The sequence below is a fragment of the Lynx canadensis genome, chromosome B2, assembly GCF_007474595.2.
Source record: "Lynx canadensis isolate LIC74 chromosome B2, mLynCan4.pri.v2, whole genome shotgun sequence".
In the NCBI taxonomy this organism is placed as follows: domain Eukaryota; kingdom Metazoa; phylum Chordata; class Mammalia; order Carnivora; family Felidae; genus Lynx; species Lynx canadensis.
In genome coordinates this window covers 38,661,864-38,687,334 of record NC_044307.1, presented here as the reverse complement: position 1 = coordinate 38,687,334, position 25,471 = coordinate 38,661,864, and the positions used below count along the sequence as shown (strand labels likewise).

Here is a 25,471-nt window from a genome sequence, read left to right as displayed (position 1 = left end):
TTTTTTTTTAGCATTGATTCTTTTAAAAAATACTGCATTAAATACTATTTATCTTGATAACTTACTTTTTTGGCATGTGCTTACATTTTGTGCCCAAGGCAATGCTTCATTCATCTGGCCCTAGTCCTGCCCTGCCTACAGCAGTTTGTGCTAGTCACACCACCACTTAGGTCCTGGACTGACTGGCGCAGGCCAAGAAGCCTGTAGAAAGACCCGGGGAACTTCTGCTGACTTTGAACTAGCGCTTTCCAAGCCCTAGAAGGCTTGCACAGGCCAGGAAAGGTGCGCAGGAGTGGACTACAACTCCCAGGAGGCCGCGCGGTGCGGCGCCCTCGGCCGATTGGCTGCGTGGGCCCCGCCCCCGCTCCGCCCCTGCCTCGAGGACCCCGGCAGCCAGCCCAGGGCTAGTGCGCTCTGAAGCCTACTACCCAGTGGAGACTCGCCCGGCCGACAGGCTTCATGGCGGCGAGGCCAGTGTCCCGGATGCTGCAGCGGGTGCTGAGGTCCAGCGTCCGGAGCTGCAGCTCGGGGGCTCCAGTGACGCAGCACCGCCCGGGGGAGCCCTCCCAAACTGCGGTGGAGGTGAGCCCGCCCGCATCCACACCTTCCCCGCGGAGGGCGCCCCGGCCAGCTGTCCCTTAGCCCGAGAAACACCCAGGCTGGGCCGCAGAGGCCGCTTCTGGGAGGGACCCCCTCAACGCTTAATTGGGGGTGGGGAGAGGAGCGGAGGAATGCTCTCTGAACTGCCTAGTCTCACCGGCTACCCCAGGGTGGGGGCGCTCCTTGGAGTGCTGTTTAACCACCTCCCTGCCCATCTAGCCATGGAACCCCCTTCCAGGTAAGCCAGAGATGAGGGAGCAGGCAGTTAGGGCTCTGCGTCCACTGAGTTGTTATGAGTGCCCTTCTCAGCCCTGCCTCACCCACCCTGTTTTTTGAACGTTTTGCTCGCTTCCCCTCAGTGGGGGTTGTCTGCGTGCGCTCAGGTGTTCTTGTGTGACACCCTGCTTCATAGTGTGACACTGGCTAAAAATGTCACCTTGGTGCCACCAGTAGTCAGTTGTCACTTCTGTAGTCACAGGGCTCTGTGACTTGTCCTTCACTGACTCTTTCAGTTTCATCCTCCTGTCCCTTAGGAGGGCTCAGCCTCGTTTTGGAGCCGAATGGAGCGAGATCCTCTTCCAGGCTGAGAATCCCAGTTTTCCTTAAGGTTTGGGAGCGGCCCCTGCAGTCATTCACATCACCCCACAGAATGATTCATGTCCTAACAAGTTTTAAGTCCGGTGTTGTTTTTTTGCCCATGTGCTCGGGGAATACTTTGGAGAGAAGCAGGTCTTTTTCATTTGGTGAAACCTCTTTTCTGGACTCATCCAGTCATTCTTTTCCCATCCCCTAGCGGGAGGCTTCATGTCCTGGGAATCATCAGCTCATGTCCCTCCACACCACTGCCCCTGTGGCTTAATGAGGGGGAGCGCCCCAGCCTAACTTGCTTTCCCCCAAGTCTGAGCCCTCCTGGAATCCTCAAATAATCAGGGCTTCTTGCTGGGAAGTGAAGTTTTTCAGTATCCTTGAACTCCCAGCTTCCCTGAGGGAAGAAGAGGAAAGCAAAGATTGCTGAGAAACCTTTAAAGAATTCAGGAAAAGGGAAGTTTCTTCTCCTTCTTGCCCTTAATTTCCTTGGTGCCCCTCAGAAGAGGACCCATGCTAAGTGACTTCATACTTGGTCTCTTTTAGTCCTCTCGGTAAACCATGTGAGGTCAGGAGTTTGCATTTTCAGGTGAGGGCTCCCTGAAGTTAACTTCCCTGGAGTCACAGAGCTGAAAAGTAAGGGGGCAGGAACTCAAACTCTAGCACCTGTGCCCTTGCCTCTTCCTTGCAGGGAGGGGAGGGTGAGAGGCTCTCCCACCCTTTCCTTTGCCCTATAAGGGGAGGTAGAATTAGCAGGTTAAGAACACGGACTCTGGAGCAGAATGCCAGGGCTGGAAGGAATCCCAGCTCTACCCCTTAGTAGGTATCTGAACTTCAGCAGGTCCTTTCACCTCTCAGTGTCTCAGCCTTATCATTTGTAAAATGGGAATAAGGGTCTACTTCCTAGGGTGGTTATAGTTAAAAAAATTAATATGTGTACTTAGAACAAAGCCTGACACACCTAAGTGTTGTGTTAGGTACGTATTTGTTTTAATTATTGTTAACCTTGCTGCCATTGGCTCATGCTGTGTCCCATTAGTCCCCTCCCACTGGACACTCAGGGTGGCCATTCTGTCCACTACTTGGTCGTAGACCTCCTATGCTGGACATTCCCCACTAGGGTTATTCTCAGCAGGCAGGTCGCTCCTCAAATGTTGGGTGCTCCCCTGCCTTTCTGCATGGTGCTTAACCCAGTAGTCTGCAGGCAGTAGAGTCAGATATTTTTGGCTGTTTGAAACCCAGCTAGTGAGGGGACATGTGGAATAGTAGAACACTGGACAGGGAGCCCCAGGTTTTCACCTTCACTCTGCCTCCAATTTCACTTGGCTTCTGGGGCTGTCCTTTCCCCTCTCTACACGTCTTTAAAGCCAGAGCATTGGGGCACCTGGGTGGCTCAGGCAGTTAAGCATTCGACTCTTGATTTTGGCTCAGGCCATGATCTCACAGTCATGGGATTGAGCCAATGTCAGGCTCTGCACTGACAGCGTGGAGCCTGCTTGGGATTCTCTCTCTGTGTCTCTCTCTAAATAAATAAATAAACATTAAAAAAAAAAAAAAGAAAACAGGGTTGGAGCAGCCCATCTTTACTCAGTGGGGAAGGGTACAGAATGTCTTTAAGAAAATCTCAGAGGTGAGGCAAGTCTGGAGATACATACCATCAGACTATTCACAGAGCTTGCCAGTTGGCAAGAGTAGGAGTGGGGCATTGGGAATCCCTGTCCCTGCGTCCCTTCCTGCAGGGCACCTTTCCCTGTACCCTGACCGGTGCCGGGAAAGACAGAGAGAAAGGCCACTGAGTGCTGTGTGCCAGGATGTGGGTGTGAGAGAGGGGTGAGGTGTGCAGTGGGAGCTGGCTGGGAGGACAGCAGAAAGTGGGCCTTCATCTTAGTCCCAGGACAGTCAATTGAACAGCATCTACAGGTGGAAAGGGGAGATGGTGGAGTGTGGGTAAAGTGGGCAGGTGGGTAGGGGAGACACAGCTACCTGCTGTCCTGATTGGGGTGGCCCAGACCACCTTCTCTACAGGGCTTACCCTGGCCTGGAAGCACTCCACCCCTCTTTCTTCCTCCCAGGCTCCTTGCAGACGTTGGGGCCACAAGGAGCTCGCCTCAGGTCCTGGGCCTGCTGCCTTGGGGCAGAAGCAGGGCAGAGGGTGAAGCAAGGCAGAGGCACCCCGCTTTTCAGAGGGCCAAAAAAGACCAAATGTTGGAGAGGGTGTTGTGCAGGAAGGAAGTGGGTGTAGGAGAAGATAGAAGGGGACAGCAGGGCCTGGGGCAGTGGCACACGAAGGAAAAGAACTTTAAGGGGTTATCTTGAGTTCCAGTCTTTCCTTCGGAAACTTTGTTTCAATGAAGTGTGACTATCTGAGCCAGGAGCCATAGGTGTAAAATCCTCACACTTAAGGGGGAGATGGAGGGAGGGGGGAGGATCCAGACCTGGGACTAGGCACCTTGCTAGGTCTTCTTGTCTTTTGGTTTTGGTTTTGGGTTGAGTTTGGTTGTTTGTTTGTTTCTTTGTTTTTGGGGGTTTTTTGTTTTTTTGTTTTTTTTTTGAAAAAAATTTTTTAAGTTTATTTTGGGAGAGACAGAGACAGTGTGAGTGGGGGAGGGGCAGAGAGAGGGAGCCAGAGAATCCCAAGCAGGCTCCGTACTACTGTCAGCACAGAGCCCTACTGGGGCTCGAACCCACAAAACCGTGAGATCATGACCTGAGCCGAAACCGAGAATTGGATGCTTAACTGACTGAGCCCCTCCCAGATGCCCCTAGGTTTTCTTGTTTAATAGAGATTAATTTTGAGGCACCCCTGGTATGCATCATCCCAAATAGCAGGGATCCCAAATCAGCGCCACTGATATTTGAGTTCTTTTTCTCCTGAATAACCCTGCATATTATATTCTAGAGCTATTTGGGGTCTGGCCTTTATCATTCAAACCAAATGCCCAAAGTTAGTGACTACCTCGAGGGCAGCCTCTGTCCCTTAACTAACTCCTTTGTACCATCCTTCTCCACCCCACCCCACCCCAATCTGCAGAGGGTAGGTGGACAAGATACAACCTATGGCAGGCTGCCTGGTGCGTGGTCACCTGCACTTGTATCCGTGGTCCAGGAGGAGCCTAGACCCCACTTGCCTTGCTTTGGATGATGGAACAACAGGTCTGAAACCCCAGCTTTGGCCCATCTGCCATTAAGTAGGGTGGACCCTTGCAGGACCAGGGAAGCTGACAAGAGCAAGAAAACTAGTCCCAGCACACACAGCTGGTGCTTCTCCACAAATATTTGTTTCATGGGTCAATATATGTAAGTAGGAATTATATTAAGAAAATGGTAGCGATCACTTATTGAATACCTGCTGTGTGCCAGGAACTCCTGCAACTGAGTTAGGTAGAATTATTTTGCACCCTTGATGGGAGAGGAAAGTAAGGCCTAAAGAATTTCGGTGATTTGCTCTATGGCTCGTTAGTAATAAAGCCAGTCTTGTAATTCAGGTTTATCTACTCCCAGAGCCTCTGCTCAGAACCAGCAAGTACCCCTGGATTAAAATAGCTCTCCATCCTGGTGTTGCTGGGCCAGTGGTTCTCAGCCAAACTACAAAGCAAAGAGCTGACACATGAAAAAAAATGAAAAGCCAGGGCCCCATCTCCAAGCAATTGAGTCGGGATCTTTGGAGTGGGGCTCTGGCATCCGTGCCTCTTAGATGCACTCCTGGCTGTTTAGATGTGCAGAGTTGAGAGCCGCTGTACTTGGCAAAAACCATTTTGACAGTAGAGACCAGCCTGGAAATCAATGACCCCAGCGTGACCGGCTTCACATACACCACCTTTCTCTTCTGATTAAGCACCAGCCTATTTGTTCATCGACACAGTGGCTTACTGTATAGATGCTGGGATACTGAATCAGGCAGGAGGGCTTCCCACACTGGGGAAGCAACCTGGTCCAGGCTGGGGTCCTGAGAAGATGAGCAGCTAAGGGCCTTCTGCTCCTTCTCACTTGTCCTGGGGGAGAGGCATCGCTGTCCGCCCTGCCCGGTAATGCCCTCTGGGTCCAGGGCTCCTCTGAGTGGTGCTGATGTTTTTTCCTCCAGGGGGTTTAAAGGAAAGGGAAAAACAGAAGATTGAAAGTAGGACATGCAGTGTTGCAGGAGAGAAGAGGCAGGGATGGGGCTTGTTAACATCAAAGAAAAGAGTTTGCAGGCCTGGCTGGGTGAGAGACTGTGGGGGGCAGTGGGGGGGGGGGGAGGGAGGTTGGTACTGGCAGTACAGAGTCTGAATGAATCTAGATAAAGTCACCCCAGGTCTCAGCAGTGAAATCTGGCTGCCCCTCCCAGGGCCACAACAGAGTGCCTGATTCCATTCTCCACTGCTCCTTGACTCTGCTTGCTCCCCAGTTTCCGCTGAGTCACGCTCCTTGGTCCTCTCACTTGCTTCCCAATTCCTTCCCTCACCCAGCCACCAAGCCCCAATATGTTAAGATTAGGGTGAGGGTGACTAGGGAGGGGGTGGCTTCTGGGTTGACGAACAGATTTCTGAATTGCAAATAGCTGTTGATGAAGAATTGGGTGCCAGACTTCCAGGCATCTGATCTCTTGGACTCAAGGCCTCTGGGGCTCTTGACTTTGTAGTGGCCTCTGCTCCACCCCCAAGGCTACTGGTGGAAAGGCAGGTGAGTAGGAAGTGAGTAGGTGAATAGGAAGGTAGGAAGTCTTGTTAGGATTGTAGCAGACAGCAGTTCAGAGAAGTGACTATTACTTGCTTGTCATGGGACCATGAGCAGGGTTTCTTGGAGGATGGGCGGCGGGGGGGTGGGGGGAGAGACACTGGCCTTGGGGTGGGCAGAGTGAGGTCACTTTTACAGACCCAGGAATGTCCTGGAAGCACCCTCACATACTTTCACTCAGGTGTAAGTATGTGAGTCAGTGGTCCTTGACCTTCTATCTCCTGGATTGGTGGCCCTTGACCCTGGCTATATGTTAGAACCACCTAGAGAGACTAAAAACAAGTGCTCAGAGATCCAAATTCAGTTGGTCTCCAGTGGAAGTTTTTTCTTAAGCTGCCAGGTGGTTCTAACGTGCAGCCAGGGCCCAGAAGGTCACTGAAGTAAATGTTCCTTCTTTTTTTTTTTTTTTTTTTAATTTTTTTTTTTTTTTCAACGTTTATTTATTTTTGGGACAGAGAGAGACAGAGCATGAACGGGGGAGGGGCAGAGAGAGAGGGAGACACAGAATCGGAAACAGGCTCCAGGCTCTGAGCAGACAGCACAGAGCCCGACGCGGGGCTCGAACTCACAGACCGCAAGATCGTGACCTGGCTGAAGTCGGACGCTTAACCGACTGCGCCACCCAGGCGCCCCAAATGTTCCTTCTTGCTGGGTGCCGGCGAATGGTTACCCTGGGCCTCAGGGGGGCCTGAGGCCTTCTGCTGTCTTAGGTTACAAGATCGTGATAATCCTAGGCATTTATCTGTCAGCTACCTGACCCCCCTCCCTTCGCTTACCTGAGCACATAGCTGTGTTCTTATTTTACAACTGGGAAAACAGGCTTGGAGAAGTTTGGGAGCTTTCTCAGGGTGTCAGGTCACACCTGGCCCAGAAACCAGGGGTGCTTGCTCCCCAGTGCAGATCCCTGTCCACAGACCTCATGAACGACCACCAGGGCCACGATTTCCTTGTTGTAAAGATTCTAAAGAAAGGACTTTTCCCCACCCTGTGCACCGTCCTGTGTGCCTTCCCGGATTCGCCCTTTGCACTCAGAGGGAAGAATTGAGAACTTGGACTCAAACGACCTGGATTTGAATCCTGGGCCTGCCAATGCTGTTCTTGAACTCCATCCCAGCTTCAGTTGTAGTAATCCCTTGTGGGGGTAGGTGTGGGAATTGAGCAGAGAGAGTTCTTTGGACACTTTGAGATCATTTGTAAATGTTCCTTCTATGGAGCAGCTATCTCATCAGCATCTGTCATGACCTAGGGTTGTGCTTTCAACGCAGGAGATAAGACCAAATCAGGCTTGGGAAAAGAGTGAGGTTGGCTGCCTCCTTTTCTCTCTCCAGGAGGATTTGGGCCTTGCAGGGAGCATCTAGCAATCTCCTCCCTCTTAGTTCCGAGCCGGTGGGTGCATAGTGGTTCCTCCCAGCAGTGGGTGGGGTAGAGGATGAAGACTGGAGTAATCTCTGCAGGGGGTTAGTGGGTGATCATCCCAGCCCCTCCATTGTGCCTTCCTAGAGGCTGGTGGCCTCATTGCTTCTGCAGGCCTCCTTGGTTGTGCTGTCTTTGCCCCAAAAGCCTTCTGCATGAGGGGAGACCTCCCCTCTCCAGCTGTCTGTAGTCCTCAGCTGCTCCCGGTGGCTTGGCCTGTTGGGCCCTCCTGGGCAGTGGCAAGGCCCCAGGGAGCCCAGCCGACAGGGGAGTGGTTATGGAGAAGCAACTCGTGTGACACCCACCCCTCAGAGTTAATGAGTTTGCTTTGAGCTCCTTCTGTCTCCCATTGCAGAGGTAAGGAATAGGAGGTCTGGGTTGCAGAAGTGGCTCCCCATGTCCCAGGCGGTGCAGTGGCAGCAGCCCAGGCCACCATCCCTCCTGGTTCCCCACCTCTTCTCCTCCGTTCTGGACATGCTTGCCAGTTGGCATTGTTGCCGGATACTGAGTGGCTCATTCTCTCCCGCTGGCTTGTCCAGGAAATACTGGGGATGTTTGTTCCTGGACAGGCCTCCTTTGAAGGAGGGCATGGGCTGTAAGGTGGTGACAGGGAGAGAAAGGGGGCAGGGCAGTTTTGTCCCTATAGAGTTCCCGTGCCCTAGGGCTGAGTTGGAGCCTGGGGGACAGGTCCTTCCCTGCAGGCCTGTTTCCCAATCTGTGAGTGAGGGGGAGAAACCCCACGCCCCCAGGACTGCAGGACCCACACAGATGTCAGAGATGAGGGTGGGGGAGGGAATGGCTGATGGGAGGGGGGCTTCTGTCCCCAGGCGGGCTCTCCTCTCCCCTCTCCCCTAGCCCGGTCAGAGGCCCACATTTCCTCTGGTCGGGCATTGCAGGAGCTGGCCAGACGGAGACAGTTCCTGAGAGAGCACGCGGCCCCCTTCTCCGCCTTCCTCACTGACAGCTTTGGCCGGCAACACAGCTACCTGCGAATCTCCCTCACCGAGAAGTGCAACCTCAGATGTGAGTCATCTTCCTGGGCTCCTGTCCCCTGCTGAGGCAGCTTCTGAACTCTCCCCAGGCCCAAGAATCCTCCTCAACCCTCCCCATTCCTCTTACCAGCCTCTCCGCCCACCCTCCTTCCCTGCTTGCTAGGTGGGGTTGCGGGACAATATGGGGGTCGGGTCAAGGTTGAGTTTTATGATCCTGGGAGCTGGCTTCTATTTGGGACTGGACTTGAGAACAGAATTATAATTGAGATTGGACCTAAATCTCACTCTTCAGGACTCTTTCCCCTTCCCTCCTGTTTCACATGTTCCTGAAGTTCAGGACGTGGCCAGGGGCAGGCGTGGGGCTCCTGGACACCATAAACACGTGAGGTACACAGCAATGCCCATGGCCAGCACTGCCAGCTATAGAGACACCCCAGTCCCATGACAGAAGTTGTCTGGGGCCAGGCGGATACACAGAGTATTCATTTCATAATTGTTTGCGGAGTGCTCTGGGGGTGTGGCCACTGCTGGGGGGACTTCCAAAGTTTGTTTGTCCTTCCCTCCCTCTCTCCCCCCTCCTGCTTTCCATGGTAGCTCCCAATACCAATGTTTTTATTTCATGGCCCAATAAATACATGTGTATACGTGTATAGTAAACGTTTAACCAAACAATACTCACTGCATGCAGTCTTGATGTTCTGATATTCTTTACCTGTTCTGTTCTATCTTAAAAGACCAATTCTGGACCCTTCACTAATTTGACTAAATGATTCTGTGACAGCTCTTGACCCAATCCTTGACAAAACTCCCACAGGAGCTGATGGGGGATGATGCACCCTTACCTGCCCCTGCTACCTCACCCTGAACAAGTAGTACCTCAGTTTTCCAACCTGTGTAATGGGGCTGATAACCTGAAATAGATAAGCTGGATATGCGAATGCCTGTCACTGTAGAGGAGAGTGACTTCTAACAGGTCAGAGAGTACCTCCCAGCCTGTTTCACCTCGTGACCCAAACATGAAGGGGTAACTGCCCAACCAGATGAAATGAAACAGGGTGAACAGCACCAGAAGGAATGGGCCCAGGGCCCTGGCCTTCCAGGCAGACCCTGCCCAGCCACCTCACACACTGAGAGAATCGTCATCTTGTCGTCCCCCACTTCAGGCCGGGCTCTGCTCTCTGCCTGCTTCATCCTCTTTAATCCATACCCTCAGCTTCTCCTCTGAGGGAAGAGGGGGTGTTGACATGTTACAGATAAGAAACATGAGGCCCAGAGAGAGTCTGTAGGGTCTTTACTAGCTCATATTTGGCAAGGTTGCTCCTCACCATCCAGGAGTGACTTCTGGTCTGGTCATGGAGTGGGGGTCTGGAGGCACCTCGGGCCCAACCTCTGTGGTCACATCCTACCTCCACGTCCCCTCCGTTCCCCTCAGGTCAGTACTGCATGCCTGAGGAGGGCGTCCCACTGACCCCCAAGGCTGACCTGCTGACCACAGAGGAGATCCTGACCCTTGCCCGGCTCTTTGTGAAAGAAGGCGTAGACAAGATCCGGCTTACTGGGGGAGAGCCGCTCATTCGGCCGGATGTGGTGGACATTGTGGGTGAGTTTTTCCAAAGCTGTGACCACTTCTTGCAACGCTTGCCTCATCTTGCTGGACTTCAGTATTCATAATCGGCAGCTGACATCCGTTCAAAGCATAATGCTCACTGAGCCCTACCACCTTCTGAGATGGCTACCTTTATGATTCCTATTTTCTTAGAAAATGAGGCACAGAAGTCCAGGCACAGAAGTCCAGTATTTGCTCAGTGTTACCAAGTGGGTAAGTGCCAGAACCAGTGACTTGCTGTCACATTTAGACTGAAGTCCTCACCAGGGCCCTGAGGCCCATGTGGTCTGGCTCCGGCTGACCTCTGAGACTTCTTGCTCACCCCTCGGCCTCTATTCCCACCACTGGGCCTTTGTCCTTGCTCTTTTTTGGGAGCACAGCGTTCACTGCTTGCCTCATTCATGTCTCTGCTCACATAGGATCTCCTTGGAGAGGACTCCTTGACCACTGTCTCTAAAATATGTCCCCACATACACACCCCAGCTACCCTCTGTCCCAGAAGTCAGTAAGCTAGAGCCCACAGGCCTAATCTGGGCTACCGCCTGTTTATGTATGGCCTGCAGGCTGAGAGTGAGGTTTTATATTTGAGTGCTTGAAAAAAAGTCAAAAGCAGAATAGCGTTTTGTGACACATGGAAATTACATGAAATCATAAGTTCACTGTTTCTTAATAAAGTTTTATTGGGACATAGCTGCTCATTTACATATCTCCCAGGGCTGCTTTTGCAGAGTTGAATAGGTGCTACAGAAGACCAGATGGCCAGCAAAGCCAGAAATATTTACTGTCAGGCCTTTTGCAGAAAAAGTGTGGCAACACCTACTCGATCCCCTCATCCTACCTTATTTTTTCTTAGCATTTGTCTCATCCAGTGTTATGTTACTTGGTTGTCTGTTTGTGTCTCCTTTGTATTGGCTCGCCCTCCCTTTAACCGACATGAGAGCTCTCAGGGAACTGAGGCAGGTTTTATGCCTAGCACCTGGGAACGTGCCTGACATGTAGCTGGTGCTGGCCGGTGCTTTTTGGTTTGGAGTATGATCTCTGAAGTAGGACATACCTGCGTGTAAGTGCTGGCTGTGCCTCTTACTAGCAGCATAGCTTTGGGCAGCTTGTAAAATCCATTCGAAGCCTCCAGGCGGGGATGAGGTTGACCTGAGGAGGAAGTGAGCAGGAAATGCCCAGCGCGTGGCAAGTACTCTGAAAGGGGTCACACTGGAGGCCCTCTTGCCATGTGCTACTTCTAAGCCCCGGCATCAGGCAGAGAGAGATCTTTGCTTATGTGCTTCTAGATGACCAAATCAGAGGAAAATAAGGTTCTGTGTTCTTGATTGCCGCACCCCCACTCTTGCTGCTCTGGATCGGGTCTCCCAGGCCTCCGTTCTCTGCCTTATTCACTGGTTCAGTGACTGTTCTCTGGAGCCTTATGTGCCCGATACTGTGCTGGGGGCACAAAGGTGAATGAACTGCAGGCCCTGCCACTGAGGACCCACAACCCGTTGGTGGAAACAGCCACTGGGGCCAACTTTCCGAGAAGGACAGAGCAAGGGGAGCCCAGGGGTTGTGGAAGCCCAAAGGAGGTGCCCCTGTCAGCCTTTTCTTCCCTCCTTCCCCATGGCCAGTTGACTTCAGCCTGTACTGGTCGCGTGACCTGGGATCCTGCCATCATTCCTCTGCTGGATGAGCTGGCCCAGGGAAGCTGACCCCCTGTTCCAGGTGGCTCCTCAGAGCTGAAAACAGACTGGGTTCCAGGAAAGGACTGAACCTGCTGAACCCAGCTGACTGCCAGGCCCAGCCCCCTCATTCGGGCCACATCATCTGCCCTCTGGCACGGGTTCCATCTTAAACCCCTGTGTTCCGTGCCAGGGCCTGTGGGAGAGCAGAGGGGGTGGGGATCCCTGCGGGTTGGAGAGGGATGACTGAGTACAGACATGGGGACACAGGTCCTTCCATGGAAGCCGCTGACCTGCGTGGAGGGAAGAATGGAAGCCAGGAAAGTTGAAAGCCCTGCTCCCACTCTGCCACTGCCCAGCCTTGTGAACTCATGCAGATTCCTTCCCCACCCTGGGCCTCAGTGTCCTTATCTGTGCACTGACCACTTCAGGGGTCTTTCCTGCTATAATGGCCCGTGGTTATTGGTCCTGCATGGGGTGGGTAAGAGTTGATCAGCACATGGACGCTAGGTAGGACAAGCCCTGGCTGCAGTGCCCTGCTGAGGAGGATTTACCTCCCACCCCCAAGGGTATGGGTGGCCGGGGAAAGACAGCTCTCTCCTTACCCCCCACAGTGCTCCAAAATATGGCAGCTGCAAGGCCTCGGATTGCTCTGGTGCTGCACTTGGTAACACTTTGACATCTCTCAGCCAAGCTCCTTCAGTCTTCCCCAGAGGTACTTCCTCAGACCACTGGGTGCTGGTGGGGAAGCAGGGCTGTAGGAGGGGAGGGAAGAGCAATCAGAGCAGGGTTGCTCACCAACACTTGTCCCCACGCTACCAGGCGAGAATATCAAGGGGCGCAGAGTGAAAGTGGTCGCGGGTTTGTCAGAGCCTGCTGCTGTCCTGACCACTTCAGACCCCTGCCCTGGGCCTGGTGCTGCAGAACTCCCCATGGGGAGATCGCCCAGCCCGCTCCGGCTCCCCATTTGCGATTGCCGTGATCCCCCGGTGCCAGCCCCGGACTGCCGGGTACTTCTCCCACCCGGCTTGTGTGGGAATGAGTTCTGCACGCTTTCTTTGCAGCTGAGCTGTTGTGAGCAGTACTGCCCAACAGAACTTCTCCAGACGATGCAAGTGTTAAATATCAATCAGAGTTGTGTGATGCGGTAGCTAGTACTCACACGGAGCCTTGGGCCCTTGGCGTGAAGCTCTTGTGACTCAGAAACTGAATTGGTAACTTTATTACACTTTAAGTAGTTGAAATAGCCACTCGTGGCCAGCAGCTACCATGTCAAAGCGAAGGTTGGGGATTTTTGTATCTATCATTCCCTATCTCATTTTGTTTTCAGTTTGTTTAGTTATTTAGGAGAGAGAGAGAGAGAGAGAGAGAGAGAGAGAGAGAGAATGAGTGCATGAGCAGGGGAGGGGCAGAGAGAGAGGAAGAATCTCAAGCAGGCTCTGCGCAGCCTGACACAGGGCTTGATCACAAACCTCAAGATCATAACCTGAGCCCAAAGCAAGAGTCAGACGCTCATCCAGCTGAGCCACCAGGCATCCCACCTAAATGAGATACAGTGTTTTTGGACTTTATAAGGATCCTGCAGATCATGTCTTTCAGGTCACACTCTTTCAGTGCAAACCACACTTCATACACATCATCCTGAGTTGCAGTTTGTTCCTATTCTCTGCTGTTCCATTGTGTGAATATAGCACACTTTATCCGGTTAGTAAGCATTTGGGCTGTCTCCAGGGTTTTGGTGTTCTAAACAGTGCTACTTTAAATATTTTTATTCTTGTTCACACGTCCCGGTATGTATTTCCTGTAGGAGTGGGATTGCAGCCTTGTAGAATGGGTAAATGGTTAACTTCGGAAAGCAATTTGTTCTTACCTTTCAAAGTAATTATATGCCAGTTTCCTCTCGACCTAAGAGAGCCTTTTGAACCACATCCTCCTCGGCACTCAGTGTGCCTATTCTGGATTTTTGCCAGTTGAATGAGGATGAAATGGTATTTTATTTGGTCTCCGTTTGTATTTCCCTGTTTAAGAATGAGGTCAGGCATCTCTTCATATGTTTATCAGCCAAAAATATCTTTTGTGTAATACCACATCTTGTCTTCTGCCCATATTTCTGTCTGGTTGTTTGTTCTTTTCATATTGGTTTGGTAAAAGTTCATTACATATGTTGCAAATGTCTTCTTCCAGCTTGAAAAAATAAGCAACATTTTTTGTGTGACAGTTCTGTTGATCAATCGGGGTTCCTAAATGGATCAGTGTTGTCCTTTATGGTTAGCGCTTTTTTTAGGTCTTTTTAATAAAACACCTTGACCGAGGTCAGAAAAATTATACCTTTGTTTCCACTAAAACAGTTGAAGTTTTGTCTTTTGCATTTAAGTCCTAAGTTCATCTGTGGTTGATTTTTGGGAAACCAATTTCATTTTTTTCCCATGTGATAACCATTCTCTCTTGTTCTTTTTTGTTGAAGCCTCTGCTTCCTCTATAAATCTAGCATGTGCGTCCTGGTGTGTTTTGGGTGCTGTTCTGTTGGTTAGGAACTCTACCTTTATGCCAGTATCATACAGTCTTAATCACTGTAGCTTCTTAATACATCCATTATCTGGTAGAGAAAGTTCTTTTTTTTTTTTTTTTTTTTTTTTTCTGCAGCAGTGCTTCAGCTATGCTTCTGTCCGTGGAAATTTTAGAATCAGCTCAGCAAATTCCATGGAGAATTCTGTTGGGACTTTTTTTTTCCCTTTTTTGTGTGTGAAAATACACATAACATAAAATGTATTATCATAACCGTTTTTAAGTGGACAGTTCAATGGCATTAAGTACATTCACACTGTTCTGCACCATCCCCACCATTCATCTCCAGAACTCTTTCATCTTGTAAGTCTGAAACTTGGTATCCATTAAACAATAACTCTCTCTTCTCCACTCCTCTCAGCCCTTGGCAACCACCATTATACTTTGTCTTTATGATCCAGGCTACCCTAAGAACTTCATTTAAGTGGGATCATGCCGTATTTGTCTTTTTGTGTGTCTGGCTTATTTCATTTAGCATAATGCCCCTCAAGGTTCATCTGTGTTATAGCATCTTGCAGAATTTCTTTTTATTTTAGAGAATGAGTGAGTTGGGAGAGGGGCCGAGGGGGAGAGAGAGAGAGAGAGGGGGAGAGAGAATCTTAAGCAGGCTCCACGCTCAACATGGAGCCCGATGTGGGGCTCGATCCCACAACCCTGAGATCATGACCTGAGCCAAAACCAAGAGTCGGATGTTCAATTGACTGAGCTACCCAGGCACCCTGCAGAATTTCTTTTTAAAGTTGAATAATATTTCACATATGTTATATACCATGTTTTGGTAATCCATTCATTGGTCAACTTGGTTTGTTTCCACCATAATGCTGCTATGAACGTGGGTGTAGAAATATCTCTTTGAAACTCTGCTTTTAATAAGATAGTGGAAGTGGAATTGCTGGGTCATATGGTAATTCTATATTTTTTAATGTTTGTATTTATTTATTTTAAGAGAGAGAGAGAGAGAGAGCGTGAGTGTGTGCAGAGGGAGGGGCAAAGACAGCAGGAGAGAGAATCCCAAGCAGGCTCTGCCCTGTTAGTGCAGAGCCTCACATGGGGCTTGATTCCATGAATTGCGAGATCATGATCTGAACTGAAATCAAGAGTCAGAAACTCAGCCAACTGAGCCACCCAGGCATCCTGGTAATTATATTTTTAATTTTGGGGGGGAATCCCCATACTGTTTTCCACAGAAGCGATACCATTTCACATTCCCACCAGTGGTGTACAGGGTTCTACTTTCTCCATATCCCCTCCAACACTTGTTTCTGGTTTTTTGTTTTTGTTTTTTTGATAGTAGCCATCCTAATGTGTGAGGTCATATCATTGTGATTTCGATTTGCATTTCCCTGAGGATTAGTGATGTTGAGCATCTTTTCAGGTGCTTATTGGCCATTCATATATCTGCTTTGAAGAAATGTCTATTCAAATCCTTTACCCATTATTGAATTGGGTTGTTTTATTGTTGCTAAACTATAGGAATCCTCTAATATTCTGGATATTAACCCTTTATCAGATACACGATTTAGAAACATTTTCTCACATTATGTGGCTTGCCTTTTTACTCTGTAGATAGTGTCTTTTGATGCACAAAACTTTTAAATGTTCCCGACATCCAGTTTGTCTATTTTTCTTTTGTTGCCCATGCCTTTGGTGTCATATCCAAGAAACCAATGCCAAATCCAGTGTCACAAATCTTTTATGCTATGATTTTTTCTAAAAGTTTTATTGTTTTAGGGCCTATATTTAGGTCCTTAAGCCATTTCAAGTTAATTTTTGTACATGGTATTTGGTAAGTGTCCAACTTCATTCTTTTGCGTATAAATATCCAATTTTCTTAGCACCATTTGCTGAAAAGACTGCGTCTCCCCTATTAAATGGTCTAGGCACCCTTAAAATCATTTGGCCATATATGCAGGGGTTTATTTCTGGACTCTTCCATTGGTGTATGTGTCTATGCCAATACCACCCTGTTTTGATTACTGTAGCTTCATAATAATAGGTTTTGAAACCAGGTGTGAATTCAAACAAGTGTGAATCCTCCATTTGTTCCTGTTTTTCAAAATTGTTTGGCTATTTGGGATTCCCTGAGATTCCATGTGAATTTTAGGGTGGGGTTTTCTATTTCTACAAAACATGTCATTGGATTTTGACAGAGAGTGCATTGCGTGTATAGATTTCTTTGGGTAGTATTGTCATGTTAACAGTATTATATCTCCCAATCCATGATGTGTTTCCATTTATCTTATATTTCTTTCAGCAATGTTTTATAGTTGTCATTGTACAAGTCTTTCCCTCCTTGGTTAATTCCTAAGTTTGGGGTTGTTTTTTTTTTTATCCTTTTTGATATTATAAATGGAATTATTTTTATAATTTTCTTTTCATAGGGTTCCTTGTTTGTGTATCTGTTGGGATTTTAATCTCATTAAATCTATATATCAAATTGGGGAGAATTGACATCACTTTTATTCATATTCCCATCTTCCCACAGCCATCTCCTTTCTTTTCCCTTCTCTGTGCTCTAGGTGGCTGACCCTTAGGGTCACCCAGGGTCTCTTGCCTGTTGGGTTTCTGCACTGGGTTTTTGACAGCAACTGAATTCCCTCCAGGACTAAGGCCCCCCCCCCCCGCCTCCCCCCAGGGCATCCTCTCCTCCATGGTGACTTAGTTGGATACCTAACTTAATTTTCTCTCCATTTGCCTTTGGCCCTATGCATGGTAATGGCTCCCCAGTGGTGCTAGTCTGAGTGCTATGTTGCTGTGTTATTCATTGTTGGAGCCCTTAATTCTACCCATATCTTTGCAAGTAGTCCTTTCACTAAAGTCTTTTATTTTAACCAACAGAATTAATTTTATTGTATGCTAGGCTCCTTAGTGATAGTGTCATTTTTTAAATTACATTTTCTAATTGTTTTTGATATATTATAGCACTGATTAGGAGAATATGTTTAGATTCTTTAGAATTTTCTATGCTAGCAACCATATCATCTGCAACTAAGGGAATTTTTTTTTTTTTACTTGTCTATTGCCTTTAATTTCCTTTTCTTGTTCTATTGCAATATCTAAGACCTCAAGTATAATTTGGAATAGTAGTAGTAATAGGATAATGTTCCTGATGTTTCTCCATTTAGAATATTTCTTATAATTTTTTTCACAAGTAGCTTTATCAAGTAATGAAGTTTCCTTACTAAAGTTTTTTGTTAAATTTAAGTTATATACTTTTTTATGTATGTTAGGATGATTTATGATTTTTTTTTTGAATGCTATTACTCTGAATGACAGTATGGCTTTTCTTACATTAATCCTGTAATACACCCAACGTCGTCATGGTACACTATGCTTTTATCTACTGTTAGGTTCAGTTTATTAATATTTTAGCCTTTTGCATTTATAGTCATGAGTGAAATGGGCATGTAATTTGCCATCCTTGTGCCTGCCTTAACTGATTGTGATATCAAATTTCAAAGAATGAGTTGGGTAGTGTATTAGTCCATTCAGGCTGCTCTAACAATAGGTTAGGTAGCTTATAAACAACAAACATTTCACAGTTGTGTAGGCTGAAAATCCAAAATCAAGGTGCCAGCATAGTCAGGTGAGGTCTCTCTTCTGCGTCACAGACTTCTCATTGTATCTTCACATAACAGAAGTAGCTCTGAGGGATCTCTTTTATCAGAGCACAAATCCCTCCACCCTCAAGACCTAATCACTTCCCAAAGGATACACCTTCTAATATTGAGTGTTAGGATTCAACATGTGAATTTGAGTGAGGCAGGGCACAAACATTTGACTGTAGCACACAGTGTTCCCTCTTATTCTTTCATGTGCGCGAGTTTGTGTTAATCTGTGGTAATAACTTCTTTGAAAATTTGATAGATCTCACCTGAAAAATTGTGCCTGGTACATTCTTTGCACAGAGATTTTTAACTGAATCTTCAGTTCCTTTGTGTTATTGCACTATTCAAAATCTTGACTTCTTTTAGAGTCAGTTTTGATAGTTCTTTTTTTTTTTTAAGACATTTGTCATTATTTCTGATTTTAAATTTATTGCTTTGAAATTGTCGGTAATATTTTCTTTTTAATCCATTTTATCTGCAATTTTATTTTATTTTAAATCTGACTGTTTTATTTCTACATCATCAACTTTTTTCCTTGATAAATCTTGCCAGAAGTTTGTCAATTGTGTCTTCAAGAAACCGACTTTTGGATTTGTTGAATCTTACTGTATTTTATTCTGCTTCCATCCTGGTGTAGCTTATTGCTTTCATAAATTTAGTTATAATAAGTATTTGTTAATTTTCATTTTGCTTTGTTCTTTTATCTATGAAATATTTATGTACTGTTTTTAATTTCTAAATATAAGGATTTTGCATTCATATTTTATTATAATTTAGTTATATAGTGGTCAGAGAATCTTAACTACATGATAATTATTCGTTAAAATTTACTGAAGCATGCTTTATGACCTAGTATATTGGCAGTTTTTATAAATGTTCTATGTGTGCTTGCAGAGAATGGTTATTTAATTATTGGATGGAGACATTTATATTTGTTCATTGGATCCAGCTTGTTAATTTTCTTTTTCAAACCTTTGGTTATCTCCATTTGCTGGCTTTCTATCTGTTTGGCCTGCCAATAATAAATAAGTGGGTAGATTTGTTAATTTCTCCCAGAGGTCCTATTTTTTTATTTTATCTTATATATAGCTGAGGTGATTTTATTAGGTTCATATGTGATCAGAATTGTTACGTCTTCCTCATAAATTGGATCTCTTATCACTATGTAGTGGCTCTCTCCATAATGATACTTGGGGTCTTTAAGCTCTATGTATTTTATTTTAACTAAAATTATAACAGCTTGCTTTTGGCTTTAGTAAGACCATTGTATCTGGTTGCACCTTTTTATTTTAAATCTTTTTATGTTCTTATACTTTAGATATGTCTGTTATAACAGCACATAGCTGTTAACTTTTCTTTCTCATCAAATTTGACAGTCTGACTTAACTACTGAGTTTATTCTAGGTATCTTTATTTTAATTATTGAAATATTTGCACTTGTTTCTATAATCCTTTGTCCTACTTTTTATTTTTCCTTTTCCTCTCTGTTGGCTTTTTAAATAAATGATCCCTCCTTCTTCTAACAAGAGACAAGAACTTGAGCATACTTGTAGGCCCTTGATTTTCTCAACCCTCCCCCCACCATTATTGGGTTTTTTGTTTGTTTGTTTATTTTTGAGAATGAGAGATACAGAGCGTAAGGGGATTACAGAGAGAGAGGGAGACACAGAATCTGAATCAGGTTCCAGGCTCCGAGCTGTCAGCACAGAACCTGACACGGGGCTCGAACCCACGAATCGAGAGACCATGTCCTGAGCTGAAGTTGGATGTTTAACTGACTGACCCTCCCAGGTGCTCTGTATTGTTAGTATTTTCTAGCATTGTATTTCTGGGTTACTAGAACTACTCTGCCCCTCTGTGTCTCTTGTAAGCACTCCCTGTCTTTTAAGATAACAACAAACTTCACCAAGGTATTTGATCACCCCGTATTCTCATAATTCTTGTTGCACCTCCTGAGTTTTTTTCTCATTTTGAGTATTCTAAAAGTTGTTTGATGTGTGTCTAATGGTGAATCTAATTAAATCTGGCAGGTAGTTTTTATAATGTTTTAAAGTAGTAGAATGGTAGTTTTAATGTCATTTGAATGCATATAAAACTTTAAATTCAAGGTCCATTCCTTAATTCTGTTAAAAATGTCCCTACATTGTCTGCTTATGGCCAGTTTGCTGTTGGAAAAAAGTCTGGTATCAGTCTGGTTCTTGCTGTTGGTAGATGATACATTCTTTCTCTCTGGAAGTTATTAGAGTGTTTGCTTTGCTGCTGATTTTCTTAAATTTTACTGTAATATCCCCAGGAGACTTTTCCTCCTTTGTCCTGTTGACATTCAGTGAAATTGCCCTTTCAGTATGAAGCCATTTGTTTTAAATTTGGGAAAAATTCTCTCCATTATTTCTTCAGATAGTTCCTTCTCGCCAGTTTAATTTTTTTCCTGAGACCTCTTATCTGGATGTTGCCCCTTCTACTTAGAGCCTCCACAGTTTTTAAATTACATTTTGATTTCTTACTCTCTTCCTCTTTTTCCTGGGAGAGCCCTAAATCTTATCTTCTAACTTAACCATGTTACTATATGTCTTCTTTCTTGTGTTTTATGCTTTTACTTACTACCTATGTCTTACCCCTTGTTCTTTTTTATAATGAAAATTTTTCTTTCATGTTTTTAATATCCTTCGTTATTTCTTTTACTGTATTTATCATGTTTATCTTACATTGGTCTGTTTTAATCATTTTCCTTCTCTTGGTATATATTTTACCGGGTTTTTTTATTTTTGGGGTTTTTTGGTGGGGCAGGGTGGGCAGGGAGCTCTAGTTGTCTTCCTCAAGGGTCTCCTTAATTTAGCTGGTAAATTTGTTCCCCTGAGGATATTAGCTCTTCTGTATGGGACTGTTTACTAGGAAAGGATTTAAGGCCAGATCTTAGTCTTTGATAGGCCCTGGGGGCTCACGAGCTGATAATATCACAGTTGTTCACTCATGTTTATAACCTTCCCACCAAACACCCAGCCTCACCATGCATGAGTTGTATACCACACAACTCCAGGAGGTGGTATTCATTTAGATTATGTGGAGAATGGCACCTCCTACCATTATGTAATATGGCAACCTTACAGGTCTTCACCTTCAAACCATGAGGGACAAGAAGATTTGAAAGGAGGCAGTTACCTTTGATTTTAACCCACCAGTTCTGGGGCTTTGGAGGGGGTGGATGGAGGAATGAATGTCTAAGGCTGTTGTCTTCAACCCCTCTTCCGGCAGGGCTATGGTGGATTCCCTGAGTTCACCTCTGGTGGATTCCCCAGCTAGTGCTCTGGGGTTACTGGTTTCTTCAGTAAGGGGACAAACGATGGTTGTTCTGAGGCATCAGTGGATGAGGGCAAGATTCGAGCTTGAACTACCTTGTTTCCCTTTAACTGCTCACCTTCTCTGCCAGTCGCCTTCAACCCCAGGCTACAAACTCCCTCCCAACACCAGTTCAAAAGAACTCTGCTTCTTCCAGTGTTGTTCCTTGAGATTTTCATTTCATAAGGTTCTGGATTCTTTGTTTCTTCAGAGTTGATTTGGTGGAGGGAGCCAACAACTACTGCTAAATTTCCATGTTTTACTTTCCCACAGTAAAGCTGTTTTGTTAACCTTGAAAATAAAAACGACCAAGTTATTTTACCAGCAGAAATGGGTTTATTCAGGAATAAAAGAGAATTGCAATCTGGGACAGACAAGTTGTGGCAAACCGGAGGCCAGTCTGGAGAACAAAAGGGAGAGGTAAGCTTTTTATGGAGAAAAGGGTAAGTCAGGAAGGCTGCTATAAAGGAAGAGTCCATTGGAGTAAACAGGGAGTTAGGTATAATGGCTTCTCATTGGCTGAGCTGTTGCCAGAGGGATAAGGAAAGTGTGTCTTTCTCCAACTGGGCCAAGGGCTAGTGTCAAGTCCCTTCTTCCAGTTGGGAAGCTGGAAGTGACTGAGTGGTAGAGAGAATTCCCCCTGCCAGAAACCTCCCACCTTCATGTGAGTGGGGTTGCCCATGATTAAAAATAAAAGTTGTTGTTTGGAAAAGTGTGAAAATTAAACTTTTATTTTCTTGTTACGAGAATAATACATGTTTATTTCAAAGAAGCAGAAGGAATATCATTACTGCCCATTTGCAACAAGTGTCACCATTTTGGTTTGGTGACCTGTTTTTTTCTTTGTATCTAGTTTCTGACTACTATTTTCAACCTTGACTTAACATAACCTTAGTATATTTCCCAACATCCGTATCATATTATTTTACAGTCATTTTTGGTTGCATAATATTCCACCATCCAGACAAAGCATAATTTAGCCAGTTTTCTGTTGTTGACTATCTGAATGATTTCCCTCTTTTCTTTATTATGTGTTGCTCTCTAATAAACATTCTTGTAGATAAAATATTATTCATGTCCTTAATTATTTACTTAGGTTAAATTCTTTTTTTATTTTTTAAGTTTTATTTATTTTGAGAGAGAGAAAGAGAGCACACGCATGTGTGCCTGGGCAGAGGAGGGGCAGAGAGAGGGGGAGAGAGTATCCCAAGCAGGCTCAGCACTGTCAGCATGGAGCCCAGTGCAGGGCTCAGTCTCACAAACCATGAGATTATGACCTGCGCTGAAACCAAGAGTTGGCTGTTTGTATGACTGAGGCACCCAGGCACCCCTCCATAGGTTAAATTCTTAAAAGGGAAATTTCAGGTCACAGGCTTTATAAAGTTCCACATACTTCTTATCCCCAGATACAGAGCTCATCTCCAGAAAAGTTATATAATGATAGTCTCACATCATCAACATGTATATTTCCGCACATCCCTACCTAAGCTGGGTGTTAATTTTGTGATTTTCTGTTACCTTTTTCTCAATCCAGCTTCACTTGGGCAATTTACTTCTGCTTTCTGCACTCATGTAGAGCTGAGCAGATTATTCACCAAGATTCATGCATTCAGGTAGTTTGAAATTTTACCTCTAGATAAGTGAATATAAAAATCACCCATAATCCTCCTGATCAAAGATAACTACTGTAGACATTTTTTACACAGTATCGGTTCTCTAGATTTAAATGTAAGAAGGTGGTTGGGTTTTTTTTTGTTTTTTGTTTTGTTTTGTTTTTTTATAAGTCCCATTCCTTTGTTATTTTGTATACAATTCTTGGAGAACTCTTTTACTCAATTCAGTGTTTACTCTTCCTAGGTGTCCATTCCATTTTGCCATCTAGTTTCTTTCTGTAACTATACTTTTTTTTTTCAGGAGTTCTAATTAATTCTTTTTCTTGTTTTCAGGATGTAATATTTATGTCCCTGAAGATACTAACTCTGATTTTTTTTTTTTTACATATAATTCACATATAATCTTGTTAGTTTCAGGTGTATAACACAATTATACAAAATTTGTATGTATTATAATATGAATACCACAATAAATCTGGTTAACATCCATCACTACACATAATTATAATTATTTTCCTTGTTATGAGAACCTTTGTGATCTGTCTTAGCAAGTTTCATATATACAATATGGTATTATTATTATTTTTTTTAATGTTTATTTTTGAGAGACAGAGACAGAGCATAAGTGGGGTAGGGGCAGAGAGGGAGACACAGAATCTGAAGCAGGCTCCAGGCTCCGAGCTGTCAGCACAGAGCCTGATGCGGGGCTTGAACCCACAAACCGTGAGATCATGACCTGAGCCGAAGTCGGAGGCTTAACCAACTGAACCACCCAGGCGCCCCTACAATATGGTATTATTAACTATAGTGACCATGCTGTGCATGCCACCCCCATGACTTATTTATTTTATAATTGATGTGTGTACCTTTTGACCACCATCGCCCATTTTGCTCACTCCCTATCCCTCACCTCTGGCAACCATCAGTCTGTTTTCTTCATCTGTAAATTTCGTTTTCTGTTGTTTTAGATTCCACACATAAATGAGATCATATGGTATTTGTCTTTCTCTATTTGACTTATTCCATGTAGCATAATGCCTTCAAGGTCTATCCATGTTGTTACAGATGGTAAGACTTGCTTTTTTATGGCTAAATAATATTCCATTGTATATATACACCACATTACTTTTTAACCATTCATCATCGGTGGACACTTCAGTTGTTTCCATGTCTTGGATTTTGTAAATAATGTTGCAGTGAACAATGGAGATGCATCTGTCTTTTGAAGTTAGTGTTTTGGTGTGGGTTTTTTTTTTTTTTTCCAGATAAATGCCCAGAAGTGGAATTGTTGAATCATATGGTAGTCCTAATTTTAAGTTTATGAGGAAAGTGTACCACTTGAGGAAAGTGGCCATATATATTTACATCTCCACCAATATTGTACAAGGGTTCTCTTTTCTCTACATCCTCACCAACACTTGTTATTTTTTGTCATTTTGATCATAGGCATTCTAAAAGGTGTGGTGTGATATCTCACTGTGGTTTTGATTTGCATTTCCCTGATGATTAGTGATGTTGATATATACCTGTTGGCCATCTTGTATATCTTTTTTGGAAATATATCTGTTCAGATTCTCTGCCCATTTTTTATTCAATGTTTTTAAAGTTTATTTGAGAGAGAGTGAGAGAGTGGGGGAGGGGTAGAGACAGAGGGAGAGAGAGAATCCCAAGCAAGCTCCACACCAGCGAGGAGCCCAATGTGGGGCTTGAACTCCCATACCACGATATCATGACCTGAGGTGAAGTCTGACACTTAAGTGACTGAGCCACCCAGCTGCCCCCATCTGCCCATTTTTTAATTGGATTGTTGGGTTTTTGCTGTCAAGTTGTATAAGTTCTTTATATGATTTACAGATATCTTCTCCCATTCAGGATATTGCCTTTTTATTTTGTTGATGGTTTACCTTTTAGTGCAGAAGGTTTGTTTGTTTGTTTGTTTGTTTGTTTGGTGCAGAAGCTTTTTAGTTTGATGTTTTCCTACTTAAATGTTTAGTTTTGCCTTTGCTTTTGGTGTCAGCTCTAAAAAACCATCACCAGTATTTATGTCAAGAAGCTTACCACCTCTGTTTTCTTCTAGGTATTTTGTAGTTTTAGATCAAGTCTTTAACCCATTTTGAGTTAATTTTTGTGCATGGTGTAAGATAGTGATCCATTTTCATTCTTTTGCATGTGGCTGTCCAATTTTCCCAATACCATTTATTGAAAAGACTGCCCGTATATTCTTGGCTCCTTTGTCATAAATTGATTGGCCATGTGTGCTTGGGTTTACTTATGGGCTCTCTATTCAGTTCCATTGATCTATGTGTCTGTTTTTATCCAGTATCATAGTGTTTTGATTACCATAGCTTTGTAAGATAGTTTGAAATCAGGGAGTATGATGCCTTCAACTTTGCTCTTTTTTTCTCAAGATTGCTTTGTCTGTTTAGAGCCTTTTGTGGTTCTATACATATTTTAGGATTGTTCTATTTCTGTGAAAAATGCTGTTGGAATTTTGATAGAGATTACACTGAATCTATAGATTGCTTTGGGTAGTATGAACATTTTAACAACATTAATTGAACACGGTCTTTCCATTTATTTGTCTCTTATTCAATTTCTTTTATTACTGTCTTAGAGTTTTCAGTGTATAGGTCTTGTACCTCCTTGGCTAAATTAATTCCTAGGTATTTTATTCTTTTTGATACAATTATAAACGGGATTGTTTTCTTTATTTCTCTTTCTGATAATTTGTTATTACTATATAGAAATGCAACACATTTCTAATATATTGATT

General features: G+C 45.0%; 1 protein-coding gene across 3 annotated transcripts in view; it reads left to right on the top strand.

Annotated features, from left to right (window-relative positions):
• The first annotated feature begins 368 nt into the window (after positions 1-368).
• The window catches only part of MOCS1 (molybdenum cofactor synthesis 1), a 37,239-nt gene continuing 12,136 nt past the window's right edge, over positions 369-25,471 (top strand). For 2 of the 3 annotated variants that reach the window (XM_030315439.1, XM_030315438.1), the window contains exons 1-3: positions 429-582; positions 8,208-8,334; positions 9,736-9,903. In XM_030315439.1, coding sequence (XP_030171299.1) covers positions 460-582; positions 8,208-8,334; positions 9,736-9,903 — 418 coding nt within the window. In that variant the 5' untranslated portion in view covers positions 429-459. Of the gene's footprint in view, positions 583-8,207; positions 8,335-9,735; positions 9,904-25,471 lie in introns of all 3 variants that reach the window. The other variant, XM_030315440.2, reaches the window with a different exon arrangement.